This window comes from Falco biarmicus, chromosome 1 (assembly GCF_023638135.1).
Source record: "Falco biarmicus isolate bFalBia1 chromosome 1, bFalBia1.pri, whole genome shotgun sequence".
Classification (NCBI taxonomy): Eukaryota; Metazoa; Chordata; class Aves; order Falconiformes; family Falconidae; genus Falco; species Falco biarmicus.
The window spans coordinates 67,576,131-67,595,552 of NC_079288.1; the positions used below are offsets into that span (position 1 = coordinate 67,576,131).

At 41.9% G+C, this 19,422-nt stretch overlaps 1 protein-coding gene across 3 annotated transcripts in view; it reads left to right on the forward strand.

Annotated features, from left to right (window-relative positions):
• DLC1 (DLC1 Rho GTPase activating protein) overlaps positions 1-19,422 on the forward strand; it is a 230,746-nt gene that overhangs the window by 181,860 nt on the left and 29,464 nt on the right. The window contains exon 1 of one of the 3 annotated variants that reach the window (XM_056333839.1): positions 9,554-9,656. The exons of the other annotated variants lie outside the window; for them this stretch is intronic. Within the exon in view, the coding sequence (XP_056189814.1) occupies positions 9,644-9,656 (13 nt within the window). The 5' untranslated portion in view covers positions 9,554-9,643. Of the gene's footprint in view, positions 1-9,553; positions 9,657-19,422 lie in introns of those variants that run through there. 3 annotated transcript variants of the gene reach the window in all.

The window sequence follows — 19,422 nt, forward strand, 5'->3', positions numbered from 1 at the left end:
AATTCAGCAGGATAATTTGAGACCATTCTCTTTCCTGTTTCATTTACTATGTTTATTCATATCCGAGGGTTCTGGGCACAGAGTATCACCTGGCTCCACGGAAACATTACATTAATTGATAGATTTTCATTAGCTGTACAATTGCAGATGTGGTTTGCTCACAGTTCACTCAGTCTAGCAGTGATCTCATCTCTCAGTCTTGCTATATTTTTCCTTTTTAGACCTAGATTCCCAGTTTCTCCTAGAAACTAGATATATCTTTATTTTGGTTTGTTTGCTTTTCTCTTTTTACTTGTTGGGTAACACTGTTCAACAGCTCTGGATCTGATGTTCCACCTGCTCTCCACTTGCATTGGCCAGAGGAGGAGGAGATGAGGAAAAGAACTGAGCAGAAAACTTGTACCCCTTGCAATCTCTATTGGTAGCAGTTAGCTATGTAGAGGCAAAAGAAGCAGAAAAGAGAAACAGAAGGAAAGAAAATGAAAGAAAAGAGGTGAAGAAACTGTCAGCAGGTGACAGAAATACCTAGCATAGGTGCTACAGACATGAAGATGAGAAATTCTTAATCCAGACACAAAGCTTTTTACATGACCTAGGGGGGGAAAAAGTAATGCAGGAAACTGTTCTGCCTTTTAGAAACAGATGGAGCACCCAAGAATCCTAGGTTAGCTAAAAGTTTGTCTTGGTGGGCAATAGCTTGCTATCTCAGAACCAAAGCTAAGGATTAATTGTCCCTGTTCTCATTCTATACGCTATCCAGGGAGTTTTCTGCATGGCCCAAATCACGATGAAGTCAGCTAACTTTCTGAAATGCAACAGAAATAGCACAGGAGCTAAGCTATCAAACTCTTCAGATATCTTTCTAACATAAAGGTGAACACCAACTTTTAGGTTTGGTTCAGTTTTTGCATGTTGGCAATCACATAAAATTCTTGTCTTTGATATTAAAACAGAGTTTCTAAACTGTATGTTTAAAACGTATTAACTTCAAGACAGTCTATGATTTTGGGGTATCCAGCTCATAATTTTTTGACACACGGGATTCTTACACCCTAGGCCAAATCGGATGTGGCTTTTACTTCCAAATGTTTTCCAAATAATTCAATTCACTTCATCAACTAAGAAATTCCATATTCTGACCTGTTAGAATCTAAGTTTTCAGGAGGTTTCAGGATGTCCTTTTGTTAGGGCTTTTTCTTAGTGCTGTCACTGATTTACATTAAGGTGCTGAGAGGCAAGCATGTGGTTTCTTAGAGCTTAGGTAATTAAGTTTGTAAGGTCAATATGACATGCATGACAGATTCTAAAGAGCTACTGGTAAATCAGATAGAAAGTTCTGCATACACACCTTTCATGTCATTGTTTATACATCCTGGCTAAAAATCAGATGCCAGGAAAACTGTTAATCTTGAGATTTAATAGACCTTCTATATCTGGAAAAAATAAAGATTCCTCAGCGAAGAAAATTGTGACTATTTCTGTACTCTAATGCTGCTCATGAGAAATATAATTCTACTGAGTGATGTAAAGGCTCTTGTTTCAAAGGAGAGAAAGTTCTAGTTTGAGCATGAAAGGTGCAAGACATCCTATCAACGTTAATCACTTGCCCCACTGATCCTAGCACAGGTATGTTCCTGGCTGCCTTGAACTCTCTGAAGTTGTGATCAAACAAAAAGCAGGTTAGGTGAATCAGACTTTTTTCTCCTATGTTACTTTTTCTCAAAACAGACCCTTCTCATTGTAGAGGTACAAAACCAGAAATGATCCATACCCTTGTTAGCACCACATCCTATAAATAATGTTGTGCAAACTGGGGCCCATGAAGAAATAATTAGGTTCCCTATCCAATTATTGTCTTGTACCACACATCATATATATTAATGAATCTTCAGTAAAACCATCAGAAACAAAAGACCCAAAGAATGCAACTGCAAAAGGCTTTTAAGAACATTAGAGCTGTATCTGTTCCAGATATGTAATTTGTCAGATCCCCACAGGGCATATCACAGTACCAGGGCAGCTGGACAGTTGGTGGTGGTAGAAGAAGAAAGGGGTTTTTCAGGATGCATTTGTTGCTATACTGAAGGTGGTGTATAAAAATGTGAATAACTTGCTATAGAATGACTAAGCCTGTTATCTGGAAGGTAAATTTGCATTACACTAGAATAAATTGTGTTTACCTGAATTACACAGATAGCTCCTTAGCTCTTGCAAATTTCTGTGCAACCTGAGGCTTCAAAAATGACCATCTACCACAGCAGAGAATCTGTTTTATAGCATTTTTTATCTAAAATAATAGGAAGTGAGTGAAGGGTTTGCTACATTGCTTTAGTGACAGAACTGTTGTAAAGCTCAATATTAACAGCCAGGCAACTCAAGTTTGTCAGCTGTACTGGACAAAGAGATTTAGATAGAAGCATCCTCCAATGCTGCTACCTGTCTTTGCATTTTGAAGTCTAATGAAAAAAAAAGGCATTTCAGAATATGAGAGGACCCTGGTTTTGGGGAGGGGTGGTGGTGGTGATGTTTGCTTTAGTAAAAATAATGCACTTTCATATATTCTCAGTAATAAGGAATGGTAAGAATCTCTCTTTAAAAAAAATCAGTTTAGATATTAAAAAACTGCTCTGGGCTACGGTTAGACATGAGAGATTCACTCTTTCAAGAACAAACTCATTCACCATGTCTCTGTAAAATGATATGAAGGCAAAAGTAAAACCTCAGAAACAAGCAGAGTAAAAAAGGTAGCCCTTCATAATGTGACAGTGTTGAAATATGAAAGCAAACTAACCACTTTCCATGTTTCTTTTTCTTGTGGTCATGTAACAAAATATGTGTCTTTGTTTTTAAAACATGCAAGCTCCTATTAACTTGTCAGTCACTTCTATGTATTGTATCATGTTCACAAATAATATACGGTACTCTTACTCTCTGTAACATGCTGGGATAGAAAGAGAAATGTAGCATAGAGGAGGAAGCATTTTTCAGCTAAATTGGCCATCCATTCAGAATTCATAATTCTAAATTTTAGAGTGACGAATGAACACCCCAACAATTCTGTTACTCCTCCTAATCCCCATCAGGTCTCGAATCTGTTGACGAAGGCCAAACAGCCACTTCTTTCTGTCTGACCCTCTCCCCTTGCTATTGCTGGCTCTCATTCAAGTCAGGATCACATTTATCTGGGTAATATACACCTAATAAATCTTCTCCAACTCTGTTCTTGCTGGCAAGACAGCTAGCTTCCCCCTCCACTTCTCTCATCTTTCCTCAGACATTATTAGGGGTGTTGACACTCCAGCAAGTTACTTAAAGTGGGCTTAAGTAAGTGTCTGCATGTATACATCTCCCGGTAAAACACAAGGTAATTGCTGTTGTAAGCTGTTTTTCAGTTACAATAAGCAAAGAACACAGGCATGGACAATGAAAGAAGTAGTCAAACTGGCAGTCTTCAAGAGCATTTTTATTAGGCACAGTATCAGCATAATAATCTCATGCAGTGCTTTCCACAGTACATCTCAAGGGCTTCGCAAAAGAGGCACGTATTATTCTCCCTATTTTATCTAGGGAAAAAAGAAGTATGAGAAAGGGAATGGAAAGACCAAGGCTGCCCAGTAAGTTAAAACAGGACAAGACTGCAGATAGGTATTTTGAGTCTCAGCTTAGCATGCTGTCAAGAACAAGACCAAGAAGGATTATTAATCTCTCCTGATTTACACCAGGCCTGACTTTGTTCACTGAATTTATTAACATATGTTTTCCTTCTTCGCTGTCTCTGTAGCTTCACTTTACGTTAACAATAGCTACTCTCCACACTGTAGCATCAAGCTAGTATGTCCCCTGATGAATGCTGAGGTGAAATTAGCCATCACAGTGTATGTGTTCCAGTTCCCATAGTTATTGTGCTTTATTGAGTCATAGGTTTAAAATTATTTCCTGAGTCCTGGAGATTCCCCAAGGCTAAAACAGCAGCAGTCTTTCACATAATGGGTCAACTGGTCCAGGTGGATGCATGTGCCTATTTCCTCCAGAGGAAACAGGTTTAATGAATATAGAGTTCATTTAACTAAAAAGCCTTGGATCAAACAAGATGGAAGATGGAAGTAAGAAAAAAATTGTTCTGGAAAGGAAATTTTTTATTGTTCATCATTCCTTTACTTACAATAATAATTTATTTTTTTTTTAAAAAGAGAGAGAGAGAAAACTTGGTTTCTCTCCCTTCTACTCCTTTTAACCCCAGCTGGGCACTGCATGGCTGACATGGTCTGTCCCAGGGTATCATGCTGAAAAGTCTAGCATCTCATGTGTATTATAACAACACAGGTGCTTCATAAACCAATTTATAACCACTGTTTTGACACGTTTAAGGCACCGGTCTTTCAGTTTTCATCTACTTTAGTGGGCAACTTGCATCTTAAATCTTGTTTTAATGAAGGTTACTGTTGTCTGTGACCTTTTTTCTTCATTAGACTGGAGGTCATGCATGAACACAGAGTGAGGTTTAAAAAAACCCCAACGCATCTTACCATTGAAATGCCTTGGAAACTTATGGGTTTAGAGGTGGAAGGTAAAATATATTTGCTTAAAAAAGAAGAGGGAAGAGCTGGTTGATTTAGTAATAATATAGCTTCTGTCACAAGAAGACAGAGTGAAAACAAGAGCACTCGTTGGAAAAAGCCCTCTTTTTTCCCAAGCAACACAAACCTGATATATATATCCTGCCTCCATTATGCACCATCATCAAGTTGCTCATCTTTTGATCATTCTGTAATACATATTTTGAGTAAAAGCATCCTTTGTGCTGTCTTCCTCTCCCACTCCATTGCACAGCATGACCTGTAAGCGCAGATGAAGAGAAGCAGGGGTGCAAATCCAGGCACAGCTGCTGCCATTCAAATGACCACAAAGAGAGGAGAGGGGCCAGGGATGACCCCGGGTGCCACAGAGCTCTGCTGCCACACTGCCACCAGGGCAGCTACCACAGCTAAACCTAGGGATGGTGCCTTGGCTGAGCCAAACCTTTGTTACAGCTTTCTCTAATGGAGAGTGTTAAAGTCAGGCCTCTGTGACCTGTGCATCCATTAGGTCTCGCTGACACAACCACTTCTACCACATACATGCAAAGGTTTTAGTCCTGATAATGTCAGATTCAGATTTGTTGTTGTGAAGCAGTGATCGATTATGGATGCCGTCTTTATCAGTAAAAGAAAGTTATTCTGAATTTTCTAAGTATAAGGAAGCAGGATTTTTTTCTATGTGCCGCAAGCAATATATTTACTCTGGATCATCTCTGAGCCTTCATCAAAGGTTAGAAATTCTAATTACCCTCTGTTAGTATTTCTTCTAAATAAGGTTTAGTTTACCCAAACCTGCTTTCCCTACCTTCTTAAAAGATAAATTCAGTTGGTTACTTTTCCAAAGGTGAATCACTTTTTAAAATGTAAAAATGCAGCTTTTAATTGAAGGGAAGGCTGATCCATTAACAGGAGAAAATTCTGCAGCCTTCAAAAAATAAATCACTAGTGACAGCTTCTTAAACACAATATGGAAAAGATACCCTCCATCTCCACCAGTTTCTATAAACCTGTGGTATTCCATGTAAGATAAGTAGTTTACCCTGTGTTTAAAACAGAATGAAAATATTTATTTCCTCTCCACCTGCTCCTGTTTATCTGTATTTATATTTTACCAAACTGTATCTTTGTCAATCAATTTTTATTTCTTATACGTTTGTGCATCCATATAATAGAGCCTTCCTCAAGTACAGTGTGAACCTGGTAATTTCATTTTCAGCCTGAACTGTTGAACTCATGGTGTTTGAAGGCATGCAAAAGCAGACAAAACCATATTGCTCACTGATCCCTTCTTTCAAAACAGTTATATGCACCACAAAGAATAAGGCAAGGTTAATTTTCTTTATTGTTTACTGTTTAAAAAAAGGGGGGGGGGAAACCCTAAATGTCGCCTGGGATCAAATATAAGTAAGAATCTTCTCTACGTGATGAGCTGGTAATATTTTTAATACTGTTTATTTCTAAAGGAAGATTTCTACAACAGCGCGCCCATCAATTACAAACAGTAGAGCAGTACCTATGTTTATGCTATGTAATGAATTTACTATGTATTTTGTTTAAAAGTCCTTTGGAAAGATGCTTTCTTCTATTTCGTGGTTCTCTAGTAGGTGAAACACTAGCTTTCCTTCTCTGAAAGCAAGGTGTTTTTAGTACCACTGATCTCTGAGAAGTGATAATGCAAATATTCTTTTTCAAGAGGCCTGAACAATTACAGACTCCTTTAAGTAATTACTTTCAGTAACGTCAAATGCTAGAAAATGCAGCCTTAATTATTTCACTGACAATGGTTGGAACATGAAGGTCCTCTGGACTGTGGAAATGCTACACACAAATACTCAGTTGACAAGGAATCCAAACCTAGAGCCAGAGGCCTGGAAACTTGGGCTGAAACAGCTCTATCATCTATCATGCTGCTGCTAAGAGGATATTAATACTAGCGTTTAGAATTGCAACCATGTGTCTGACAATCCTGTGTTTGTACCAGCAGGTCAGTTGACTAATTACAAATTGGGAGTTCTCTGTGTACTGCACTATTTAGAAGCAAAAGGATGACAAGGGTACAGTTAACCATTAAGGCATCTGGGCCTGGGAGGGAGAACAGAAGACAATCAAGTCCTTCTTATTAGATGCCATCCTCCGAATCGAATCACTTCCTTATGCACTTACAACAGAAGGAGAATTCACCTTTTAAAGTGAATAATTGTGCCTGTCGGGCAATCCTTTACAATCACTTTACCATCCAGCAAGAGCTCATTGATTGCGTTAAGGATAACAGTACTCCACAGAAACAATCCTCTTAGCCAGGCTACTTCTAAAATCCTGTGTCTCTCTCAGGCAGCTGCCTGATCTTTGCATAGCCAGAGATATAAAGAAATAAAAATATTAAAGGCCAAAGCTCTACTGATTTTTTTAAAGCCCGATGAGTGAGGGCGGCTGTAGCCTGCTGAACACCCATGCCTCAGGTGGAATGCTCCTCTGAGCACGTTTTACAATGAATGCGAGACTGGCTCCTTGCTTTTCAGCTCCAAAAATACGCCTGCTTAAGCAGCCCTATAGAATTCCAAGTTAAAATGTGAGCCAGAGAGACTGCCTGTCTTCAAGGGTTGATAACAAACTAGAATCAAAGCCTTTCTCTTTCAGATTACCAGCAAGAATCTAATCCAGGTCAGTGATAATCCTCCAGCATCTATTTAGCGATGATCCCAGCAGACAGACCTCTCCATCACAAAAGTCACTGGTTCTGACATGGCTGAGGGAATCCACAAAGACTGAATGAGGATGGAGATTCCTCCTTTGCTGTGGGAGCTGATTAGCTTTGCAAGCAGAACAGGATGGCTGAACTAAAGCACATACATAGTGTTTTATCAGCATCAGCATCATCATTCATGCTATTTTACAAAGTGGTAGACTTGAGAATGCTAACCCTTGATTTAACTATTGAGAGCTTCTCATCTTCTGTGTCTGGGCCACATTTGTTGAGTACTCACTGATCTCATCACTCAACCCTTTCAGAATCCTCAAACAAAACTCTCTGACTTCAAATTCTTGTTTTCCGTCTATCACACAGCCCTCTCACTTTTACTTCTGCATGTCTCCTCCTCTCATTCTTAGCTTTTTTTCAGTTCCCTTTCACACTGCCAGGTCCTCCAAACCCTTCTCATTTTTTCTGTAGAGTAAAAATCCACTCTGCTCTTCTTCAAAAGCTTCCTGTGGGTCCTATACAAAAGCTTCCTATATCGAGATGCAGGCTTGATTAGGGAAGCAGCCTAGGCAGTCCACGTTTACAAGAATAAACCCTGCTTTTCACTGAGAGTATTAACTTGACACACGGTGGTCTTCTGGTTCCTGCATTGTCACTGTGATGGAAATGCCTTAGTACCAGCATGCTTTCCCACGTGTTCTGGATACAATTTTGTCTCTTCCTCCCCACCCCCCCACCCCCACCCCCCTTCCTTTTGAGGACGCTTATTGGAGATTTTTCTATTTTCTGGAATTCAGACACTGAAAATCACATACAATGTGCAACCAGCATTTTCCATCTCTTGTCATGATTATTCCATCACTCCCTATTCTCCAAACTGTATAAAACTATAGACAATACAGACAGAAAGCCAATTAGGCTGGGATTATTACCTTCTCTGTTCAACAGCTGGGGCATAGCATATATCTGTCTTCCTTGTGTCGAGTTAAGAATTCACATTTTACGGGCCTGACCAACCTTGTAAACATATATCCTGGTGCCTTACAAGAAGCATTCAAAAGTGCAGGTAAATGTGGCTATGCCAAAAAGAGCCGGTACAAGTTTAGATATGAAGAGGTAATCGATTAAGCAGGCAACATGTAAAGTCAAGCCTGAAGATATAGTGCCGTTCCATCCTTTTCTGGGCTATTAAAGTTAATTAATGACCTGGAGCTGCGTAGACGTTTCCAGAAACAACACTGTAATAGCCAACTGGCCACAGTTTGCAGCCTAGAGAAGGGGGAGATGTTTATTCTTCAGCAAATTGCCTGCTCAGGCACTACACTGTATATACCCTATATCTGACAGAAATGACAACTGAATCTTAGAATAACACCAGTAAGTATAAAATACGATGTTGGCTTGGAAGAAAATGAACCAATCATGGTCTTTGATGGGACCCAGATATTTTCAGAATTTCACAGTACTTTTTCCATGCTGACAGTTTGGCAGCTGCTCAAAAGTGGCTATTTTGTGCCATTTTGAAGCCCTGAACATGAGCAACAGCCAAGAAATAAGCATCTGAACAATCTCTGCAAAATATACAGGGGAGTAAATGGTGTAGGGAGGGACTCCCAGGCACAGAGTTATGAAGCCAAGGCTTTGCTTTGCTGTCTGCAAGCCATGCCTGCCTATGGCCCTGCTGTGGTCCCCATAGGGAAAACACTTGTTGGTTTCCATCCAGGTCCAGGCTGAGACTTTCACGGTGTGGAGGCATTTTCAGCGTTTCAGAGCACTCTTGGCCAGCATCCCCTGGCCACCCTGCACAGCTTGCTGAGACTGAAGGCTCAGCATCCCCCACGCCTGGGGCTGCACAGGCCTGCCCAGCCCTCACCAACGTGTAACACCAAGTGCTGCTGTCCTCGTTGGCACTCTTTGCACGTTTCCTGCAAAAAAGTATTTAGAGCTTTGCTGAAAGCTTTTTACAGACATCACTATCGCCCACACGCGCACTGCCATAGCCGACAGCCATTCAAAATCCCACAGGAGCAAAGGGGGCAGGAGCCGTTAGGTCGTCCTCGACCACATTGCCTTTGGTTTGTGGAGGTGTGCAGCGGGGAGGGGGTCACTTTCCGCCTGTACTTATGGGTCGTGACCAGGTGGGCGCTTGCCCGGGCTGCGCCTGCCTGCGCGTAACTTTCCGTGCGCGGGCGGCGGGGCGGGGGACGCGGGGCGGGGCGGGCCGGGCCGGGCGGCGGGGGCGGGGGCGCCGGAGGGGGCCGGGCGGCCGCGCCGCGCCTCCGCGCCGGGTGTCAGTTGCAGCCGCCGCCGCGCAGGCAGGCAGGCGGGCGGGCGGGCAGGACGCAGGCGGCGCGGCAGGCGGGACACCATGATCCTCACACGTAAGCTCGGGGCTCACCCGCCCTGCCCGTTGCGGGGGGGCGGTTGCGCGCCCGGAGGCGCACGCTCCGCGCATCGCAGACAGCGCTGCCGGGAGGTGCTGCGGGGGCAGCGCGGCGGGCTGGGTGTTGGGGGTCCCTCTTTTGTTACCCCGCACCGGCCGAAAAGACAGCGCTGGCCGGAGCGCAGGCGGCTTCCCGCGGGTGGCGGCTGCCCTGGCCCGCGGTGCGGTGCGGTGCATCCGCAGCCAGGGTCTTCGTCCCGCCGGCCCGTCCGCGTTTGCGGGGCTGAAGCGCGCCCGTCGGGGCGGCAGCAGCCCCAGGTGGGACGGGCGCGCTGCGGGAGCCCGGAGTGACTTTCATCGCTGAGGAGCGCGGTCTGTTGCGGCAGCGGTCGGGGAGCGCGCGCCGAGGGGGTTACACCGCAGGGCCTGGGGCAGGAGCCGCGGAGGTGCCGCGGGCGCGGAACGGCGCGCAGGGTGCGGCCGCTGGCAGTGGAGGGCACCGAGGCTCATCTCTTCTCATTCTTTTTTGGTGTTTCTTTTACACACACACCTTTCTTTTTTCTTTCGTTTCTTTTCTTTTCTTTTCTCTCTCTTTTTTTTTTTTTTTTTTTTTTTTTCCGGGAGTCCTTGCGGAACGGGAACCGCCGAGTTTCTTTTGAAGTTCTTCGCAATTAGCCCGATGGCCTCCAGGAGCCCGGTGGCTCCCCCCGTGCGGCGGTGGCCAGCCCTGGTGTCATCCCCGGAGGCTTTGATCCCGGTGGAGGAGCAGCACCTCCCGCCAGCCGGCATCACCCCCCTCCGCCACCTTCTCGAGGCAAACAGAAAGGCGATGCTGTTTCCAGTCGGGCAGTTTTACGTGCCCTATCACACCCTCCTCTTTTTTGCAAACCACCACCAATGACTGACTTCCACCATAACCGAGAAGCTGTTGAGCGATGCGTTGCCATTAGCCTAATGAGCTCTATTCCCAGTCAAGGGCACTTAGTGATTCCCCAGTCTTTTTTTCTTCTAGTTTTTTATACCCCTGTTCTCTTCGGGAAAATCAGAGTATTGAAGAAACAACTACATTTAAACAATGTATTCGACCAGGTCAGAAGGTTCTGCCTGATGTGTCATAGTACTTAACACGTGTGAATTGGAAGACTGGGGAATGTGATTTTATCGTAGGCATGAGTTACAAATGCTTTTATGTTTTTACAGGAGTAAGTGTGATCTGTTTGAATTGCCATGCCCTGATCAAGAAATGCCCAGCAGCAAATCAGTAACAGTGCTCTGAGTCCGGTTATGTTTTGAGGTTGTTTGTAGTGAACTTGAGGATAATAGGCAAGCAGATTTCAAACGAGCCTCTGAGTACGAGTCTATCAACAGTTCAGTGCCAGACTGATTAAGCATCCGTCTCGCAACCACACTGTTGCAGGCTGACAGGACACGGAGTTAGTGTTAGGTGCCTCTGTTGATTCCACAGCTGTAGCCTGCTATCTTGTCTTCCAGGTGTCCTTACTGATGTCCTGTAGGCATCCTGATCTTCATCTCCGTAGAACCAACAAAAAAAGAGAAAGGCTGAATGGCCAGGAAGTGGGATGGATGTTACTCTAGCAAATGGTTGTGGGTTACTACTTCAGTTTGCCTGTGGGATCCTGATTAGGACTGAGATTCTTTGATTGTGGAATGTAGTATATGCAAAAAGAAGATGTAGTTACTGTTTTGTGAAGATTCCTTTAATCTGTGAGTTCATAGAAATCAAAGCATTTGGAGCTAACTTTTGTAATCTCTAGGACTTCCTGATCTCTTTATCTTTTTTTAAAATAACTTGGTTTGTTAATAGATTTATTATTTTTTTTTACCAAAAGGAAGTGCGGAGGCATTGTTTTAAACACGTGGAGCTATTGTTAAGTTTCATTTCTAAGTGGTAGTTAAAAGCAACAATGTATCTTCTCATGTTTTTATTTGAGTTTTGAATCTCAGTTGCATGGATCCAGTCTATGACTTTTAATTCTTGAGTCAGGGTCTTTCCAGCCAGTTCTGCAGCTGCCCTTGCCAGGCCAGAGAGGAAGACTGATGCTTGTCCTGGAAGCTTACAAGTACCTTGTGTATTTTGCCTCTGGCAGGGGCAGGAAGAAGGTACAGGAGTTGTCCTCATACATTAATCTAAAATGTTTATATTAGGATTCCTAGAATAAGGGGATGAGAGGTGACTTGGTTTTACTTTTCTTCTAATTAATTTCATTCTAGGCAAGAGTTTGTTTGAGGCATATGGATTTATGACTTCTGCAAATATCTAGAGATTAATTTTGCACGATAAAAGTTTTTTTCTGGTCAGAGTACCACATATGTTTGGACTTCTTGAGAGCTCCTCTTCTTATTTACCTCTGATTGGAGTTGTGCTGTTGGCTTCAGCATAAACACAACTGCACCCTTGACTGGTTAAAAGGAGATGGAGGAGGAGAACTCATGTGCTTAACAGGATGGTCCTGTACTGTAAACAAGTGCTTTTCATGCTTAACTATCCATCCTAGCAACAGGAAGAAGGAAATGAGGCTATGCAAAAGGACCCTGACACATTTCAGACAATGCCAGACCCACCCCAGCATTCATACAGTATAGCCAGAAGACTTCGGGAAATAAAAATAACTTCAGATGTTTCCCCTTCCTTCTAGTGCATATTATAGAAATATAGCAATGAAATTATCTGCAGTTCACAGAAAACTTGCTGGTTTGATCTCTACTAGGTAAAGAGATAATGTCTCTATATAATTTACCTATCTTAATTGGGTTTTATATTGTTCTGCTTACGGTCTGATCCTTGGTGTGTTCAGGGTGAATGAATTACAAAACACTACATCCACTTTGGTGATGGAGTGAGTGAGTGTAGATATCCAGTAATTTTGATAATTTCAACAATTCCAGGCCTATTTCTTGCCTGTACCTATGCTATCTAATTCTGACTGGTGCAGGGTATCAAGACTGTTTTGCATGGGTTTTTATTTCCAAAGTTTTTTTCCAAGTTTTTTCTTTTTTTTGTCTTTTTATTTTCACTTCTATTTTCCCCCTTCTCCTTTTTCAAGGAAAAAACAAAGCCTGTCTTCCAGCAATGGTGAGCAGGTCTCATGGAAAGGGGCACAGGATTGGGCTGTGATTGGAGCTTTCTGGCTCTTTTCACTGGACACTTACTGTGCCACACTTGCTGGCACTGAGTACTACCCTATCCCCCACAGCGTAGCTTTGAAATCAGTAGGTCTGTTAGTACAGTATGACATTGACATAGCTGGTAGAAGTAAAATAAAGTCAAGAATGACTTAAGCGGCCAGCTTTAATTCACTGGGTTTCATTAGCAAATATTGTCTAGCATTGTTTCCCTTGGGAATGACTGCTAGATGGGACTGGATCAAGAAAAAGAAATTACCTGGTCTCTCTTCTAATGAAGACAGAATATGATGGCCCACTTATTTCTGGTGGGGACATCTTTAAAAAAGTCTAAAATGGTGCAGAATTCCTTTGACTTAGTTTTAAATATATTCATTTCGTATTTGTCTAAATCCCTCTATTCAAACACTCATCTCGGTCTGTGCTAAGAATGCTTCCCGAGGAGAAGCATGAAAGTGTTTGCTGAAGCCAGTGGTGGACACAGTGTGACCTTCCCAGACCTATTCTTGTCATTTAGTGAAGATTCAGATTAAGAAAAAATGTATGCCTCTGCCTTCTTGCATTTTGGGGATGTTCTTTCTGTGACCCTGTGGACCCCCAAAACTGGAAGCTCTGCTGGCCACCCTTCCCCCTGCTCTCCGTATGTGTCTCTGAGGACAGATTTCCTCAGCGTGTTATAAGATACAAGATACAAGAAACTTTCCAGTGTAAAGCTTCATGATCTGTTTTAATGTCCCTTCTTCTTTCCATACATTGTTTCCCTGCTTTGCTCTGCAGTGCTACCATGACTCTGCTGTATCTAGACTCTTCTCTCAAGGTGTGACTATTAGATCAAGTACTGAGAAAAGCATTTTCAAGTGTGCAGTATCGCCGACAGAATACTGTAACTGTCAGTAATAATCTGGAAATAGAAAGTTCACAGTAGTATTTGCTTTGGGAAAATCCAGGTCTGCATCTTTAATTCTGATTTAGGGAAAGGCATTCAGCTGGGACACTACCAGCTTTATGCTGGGCTATTCCCCTGCCACTGGTATTTTGTCTCTAGTGGTGTATTATCCCTACAGTGTGCAATTTTGGGGGCTGGGTCATCAGTGAGGTAAGCAGTAAATGGTTATGATGCAAAGGTAGTCTTTCTTCTGTACAGTTCTTCCTGTGTGTGTGGGTGGTTTTGAGGTTGAGGCTTAACAAGCTAGAAGAAGTTAACTGTCTGCATAAGATATGCTTTCTTCTGTATGAACCATTGAGACATCTCAGAACAGCTCTGATACCTTTGTTATTTCCTAGATCTAAACATGTAACCAAGGCTTCAGGCATTTTGAGGAAGTATCTATCATACTGGACCTACTCACTTTATATTCTGCAAGTTTACTAGCTTGCAGGCAGGTTGCAATGGGAGGATATTAATGCTGGGCTTGGGAGTAGCAATGGTTAATGTTTGTCCTTCAGTATGTTCTCAAAGGTCATTCCAACCAAGTCATTTCTGAGAGAAGAGAAGGTTAAAGTCATCTTCTGTTTCCCAGTCTTTGGAGGAGGATTCGTTTCTCACTCTGGAATCTGTCAACATGACCTCCTTCAGAGGATTTGACTAACTGCTTTCTCTGCCCCAAATAATCCTCCTCCAAGACCACCCTGTGTTAATCAGGCCAGATAAATAACCCACGTGCCCAATTATTTCTTAAGTTTTTTTAAAGTCACTTGACATCTTGTCCTCTTCATCTGTGAACCTTCTTAAAAACGAATGGGAGAAGACCATCTTTAATCTAAAAAGAATTGTCCTTTGGCAGGAAAACTGCTACATGAAGCTTTAGTTTTCTGTTTAAACAAAGTTGGTTTTTAACTTAGATTTGTTTGGTTTTTAAATTTCTTTCCTAATCTTCCTGTATATGCTCAAAATGCAAAAAAACATTTAGAAGTAAATTACGATCCTGGTTTACATTGTAGACCAGGAGTTGTGGTAGTTCTTTTGTGTGTTAGAACATGCTTTCTCAAAGTCTTCAGCAAATAGGCAAGTAATACAGCTAACTTTAGGCAGCTAGAAGCATATTTAATTGTGTGAAAATAAGCAGTAATTGCGGTCTGTTACAGAGTGTGTAGGAAAGGTGCTTGACAGAGACATGGGCAATACCCTTTATTCTAGTACCCCTGTATTAAATCCTGAAATGGTGCTGATTTCATGCTTTTCAGAGCACAAGCGTTGCTCCAGGTCCTCCTGAGAGAGGGAAGGACCTCTTTCCAGCCAGGGCATGCTCTGGGAGTGTTATTTGTGCCCTCTCTGTCCTCCTGCCATCAGGCAGTGTGCTTTTTTGTTGCTTTGATGAGAACCTGGACTGCGCCTCATGCTTGGGATGGGGCTTACAGTAGTAAGTAGACTTAGAGAAGGCAGAAGTCTCATGTAGAATTTTTTTTTTTAAAAAAAATAACGAAGAGAACTGTGAAACTGATCCCCTTTATTCCTGAAAAAGAGTATTGTTGGGTTTTAGAGACCCATGGATCCATGTTGGGAAGAACTTAATTCCTCTGAAATTCCTGGAGACTCCCATTGATCAGCAAGTTTTGGCTCAACCCCTAAACATTTTAACTATTTTCAACAAATGCCATTTCTCTTGTTAAAGGTTTGAGCTGAAAAACTCTTTAAGTGATTTTGATATGCCAGAGACTATGAAAAGGAGATTCAAGTTGATTAGATTTTGGTTCACAAAAGCAGTATTGTGTTTCTGTGCTAGCCAAGAGGATTGGTGAGCAATTAAAAGTACTGTATTTTGTAACCTGGTACAGTTGGTAGGGAGGGAAATTACATACAGCCAATGTACACCTATGCAGATACTTTGGAAATGAGTCACGTATATTTTACCTATTTATCTTTCATCATTAAGGGAATAAACAAACTTAAAACCCATCAGTGGAAGTAAGCCATTTGCTGTTTCCAAAAGCTCTGCTGACAAAAAAACAGTGTTCAAGCTTCCTGATTATTTTTTTTTTTGAGAGAGAGAAAATAGCAATATATGATCTTAAACATCTGTTTCCTTACTTCTTCTTCATCTGTTCCCACACAAATTCCAAACATACTCTGTTTCTTCTCCCACTGTCCTGTGGTTTATACATAACATCAGCAGCATAGTTACTGCCTTGCTGCAAGGCTCCCTAACTTGAAAAAAACAGTACCATGTTTAACCCAAAACAAGCAGGGACACAAGGAGGGTGTTTCTTCAGTCGTCATCATATAGTTGAGAAATGTTTCACCACCTCTTTCTAGGTTTTTAATGGCTAGAAGGCAGTATATATATTTGGTGTCATATAGGTTTTCTTTCAAGAACTTGTGTTGTTTTCCCCCCCTCCAGAAGGTTTTTGGTAAGAAATATTTTCTTAAAAGTGTGCATGCATCCATATCAGCTTGAATTGAGTATTGAGGCTGGCAGCATTAAGTGGAGATCACAGCATGTATCATTTGACTATGGAAGGTAAATTGAAACAAAGTGAAATGCAAGAGCGTATCAAAAAAGGCAGCTGGTATTGCAAAACGGAAGTTGCACTTGAAAGGAGAAAAAGGAACCCTTTTTGGAAGATTGTTAGCTTTCACTTCAAAACCTGCAAGCTTGTCATGAGTTCAAAAGCCATGCTTGTTGTTCTCTCAGACCCACTGGTTCTTCCAGAAGTGAATCCTTCATGGGCTCAATGTGTCAGGCTAATATTTTAGCATGGTTTTATAAGATTAGATTGTTATCTTAGAATAAGAAGAGATTCCAAACCTGTTAGAAATTTGGCAAGAGCTTTTAATGGGATTTTCAGAATTCCCAAGCTTTTAGTGGCTGAGCGTTTATTGACAAAATTACCAAGTTTGAGGGCATTATCCTTATAAAATGCTATCCTTCATTAATTGCATTTTTGCTTTCTTTAGTCCTTGCTACGTGCTGCTTTCTTGAAGGGTGTGGAGCACTATGTTAACGATACTGCCTAAGAAATATTTAACTACATAGGTTTGAGATAAAACAGACTTACGAAAAAGAATTTAATTATATTTAAGTTACAGTCACGTATCTTCAAAGTGAAAACCATCTGAGGCCATGGACACGTATCGGGCTAACGCTTAGGAAGTCGTACTGTCCCAGCTTTAAAGGGCTGCATGCATATGACATTACACAGGACTGATTTATCATTTTCAGTGTCTGGCCTGCTCATTTGTAGACAGCTGTCATAGTGCGGATTTTTCCCGGTTTGTCTCAGATTTCACATCCGTGTTCATGTATCTATAGACTGAGTCGTTGGGTAGTGTGATCAAGTCTAGTTTTGGGAGCGCAGTTCACATGCCAGGGATGTAATTCCAACACTTGGAAAAACGATTGCTTGTACTTGGGCAGTGGAATTCTATCTGGAGAAGAAAATTTCCCATATATACCGCAGCTGGTCTTAAAAAATATGATTCTTAAAAAATATGAGCTTAATAGCTCAGGACGGTGTTTTAGAGTTGAACACAAATTTTGCAAAGAACCAGAAATTTCAGAGGGACATGATACATAGCAACAGGTAATGTCTGATACAGACAGAAAAAGAGGATGAGCTTCTGAGCATGCAAACCCTACTGTAGTCATTAAAGTCGAGCGTCAGTCCTGGATGGGAAAGAATCTTCTTTGTGCTCCATCTGTGCCTTAGAAAATGGGGAGTTTATGAGGTTTTATGCATTAGAGTAAGGAGCAAGCCGGTTCATCTCTAGCATTTATGGTGAGAAATCATATTCTCTGGACTGCATGGGAAAGACTTTCCTGCAAGCTAATCCAGGAAGATGATTCTTTATTAAATTTTTACATTTTTTTTTCTTTTCTGAAAAAGTCAAATGTGATTTTCAACTCGAGTGATCCGGTAAAAAATTAAGACCAAAAAGCACCCTAAACAAACCAGTTGTTAGGTATGGCATTGAAGTGAACCTTCAGCAATTAATTCCATTTTTGCTGAAATTTTATTTTAACAGCATTGATTTGACCAGTCATGCTGCATATTTTTACAGTCTGCTCAGAGCCAAAAGGTGAGATGTGTAGAACTGACGTGTGGAGGTGCTAATATGGCTATAAAGGTGCTTGAGTTGAGGCAAGAGGAAACCATCTGCTTGGAAGAACTGTTCATACAGTGTTTAACACTTAGGTGAGAATGGAGTGAGTGCATGACTGTAGAAAGATAATCTGCCTTGCACCTTGTCCTTAAGACCCTGAAAGAGCTGGTGGTTAAGTTGTGTCTTACTTCACAAAAGCAAAAAGAAAGCAAGAATGAAAGCAAATGATCTTGCCGCTCCTAGCTAGCTAGACTGCTATGGTTTTTGGTTTTGGTTTTTTTTTCTGAAAGGACATTATTGGAGCATCACACTGTGTGGTTTTTCTTTTCTGTAGGAAGGAAGGTATCATCCAACAAAAGACTATAGACAACTTATGAGTCCTTCCTTCTGCAGCGTCAGTATCAAAGTGTGAATTGAGATATTTTTGGTATGAAGTTTTAAACTTGCAGGGCCAGGAACCAAGATTAACCAAGGTTGAACAAAAAGGAAGTTAGAAGTTTCCATTTTCACTTACCAGTTTGGGGAAGCATTGGGTCCTCCTAACCCCCCCCAGGAAGTGAGTAAATAAGGACTAATGGTTCCCAACCGCACACAAAAGGCACTCCTAGCCTTGATTTGAGCACGGAGGCCTGCCTTGTGAAATGGACTAACAAATAAAGCTGTTTCCAATAAAAATTTCCTGTTTCCTCTTTAACACATTTGCCGGCTGTTTGCTTACTCAACACCAAGAATAAAGACTTCATTGTACTCCTTCTTGGTGGGTTTTTTTTTTGTTGTGGTTGTTTTGGGTTGTTTTGGGGTTTGGTTTGTTTTGTTCTACTTTCTGAGATTTTCTTCTGTATCAGGACATTTAGAAATAATAACATGATTTCTTTCTTGCCAGTGGTTCTTTCTTTTGTACAAGAACCTCCTGCTGCTGGGGGAGGGCACAGGATGCACATCTGAAACGCTGCACATACATTTCTTGCCTGGAATGTATACTGAATTGTAGTTTATTGTAAAGGTTTTAACTGGCAAGGATGTTTGATTCAGAAAGGAAGTGGCACCACAGGGATGGAGTGGGGAGGAGGGGGTGAGAACAGTCCCTTGCCCTCAGCAACTTGTATCAGCTCATCTGCCAGGTCTTTATTGTGAAGATGCTCATGGTGGGAAATTGCTTTGCCTATCACGGTAAATTAATTGGGGCTGAAGTAGGGCTTCCCTAAAATGTGTTGGTAAGCAGTGCAGAGTTCCTCTGCAAGCTCACTTTCCTCCCTGTCACTCTCAGCTGGCCCTAGCCAAGCAGATGCTGTGCTCAGTAGAGTTCGAAAATCTGGTAATGATCTGTAACGTAGGTCCCCTGGGAGATGGAATTAAGGTTTCTGGGTACCCTGTCCCTTGTAAAACGTTTTAGAAGTAGTGGAAAAAACTGATTTTGGAAGCTCTGTTCTACTCTCTTTTGTCCCTTGTTGTCCTGTTTGCCATTGATCCAGATGACGAGACCTTACATGTATTTCCATGTCCACCTGGGTATGAAAGTGTGGCAGCTAACAAACCAAGAGTCCCATAACTGATGCTGCTGAGCTGGAAGAAAGGCTGG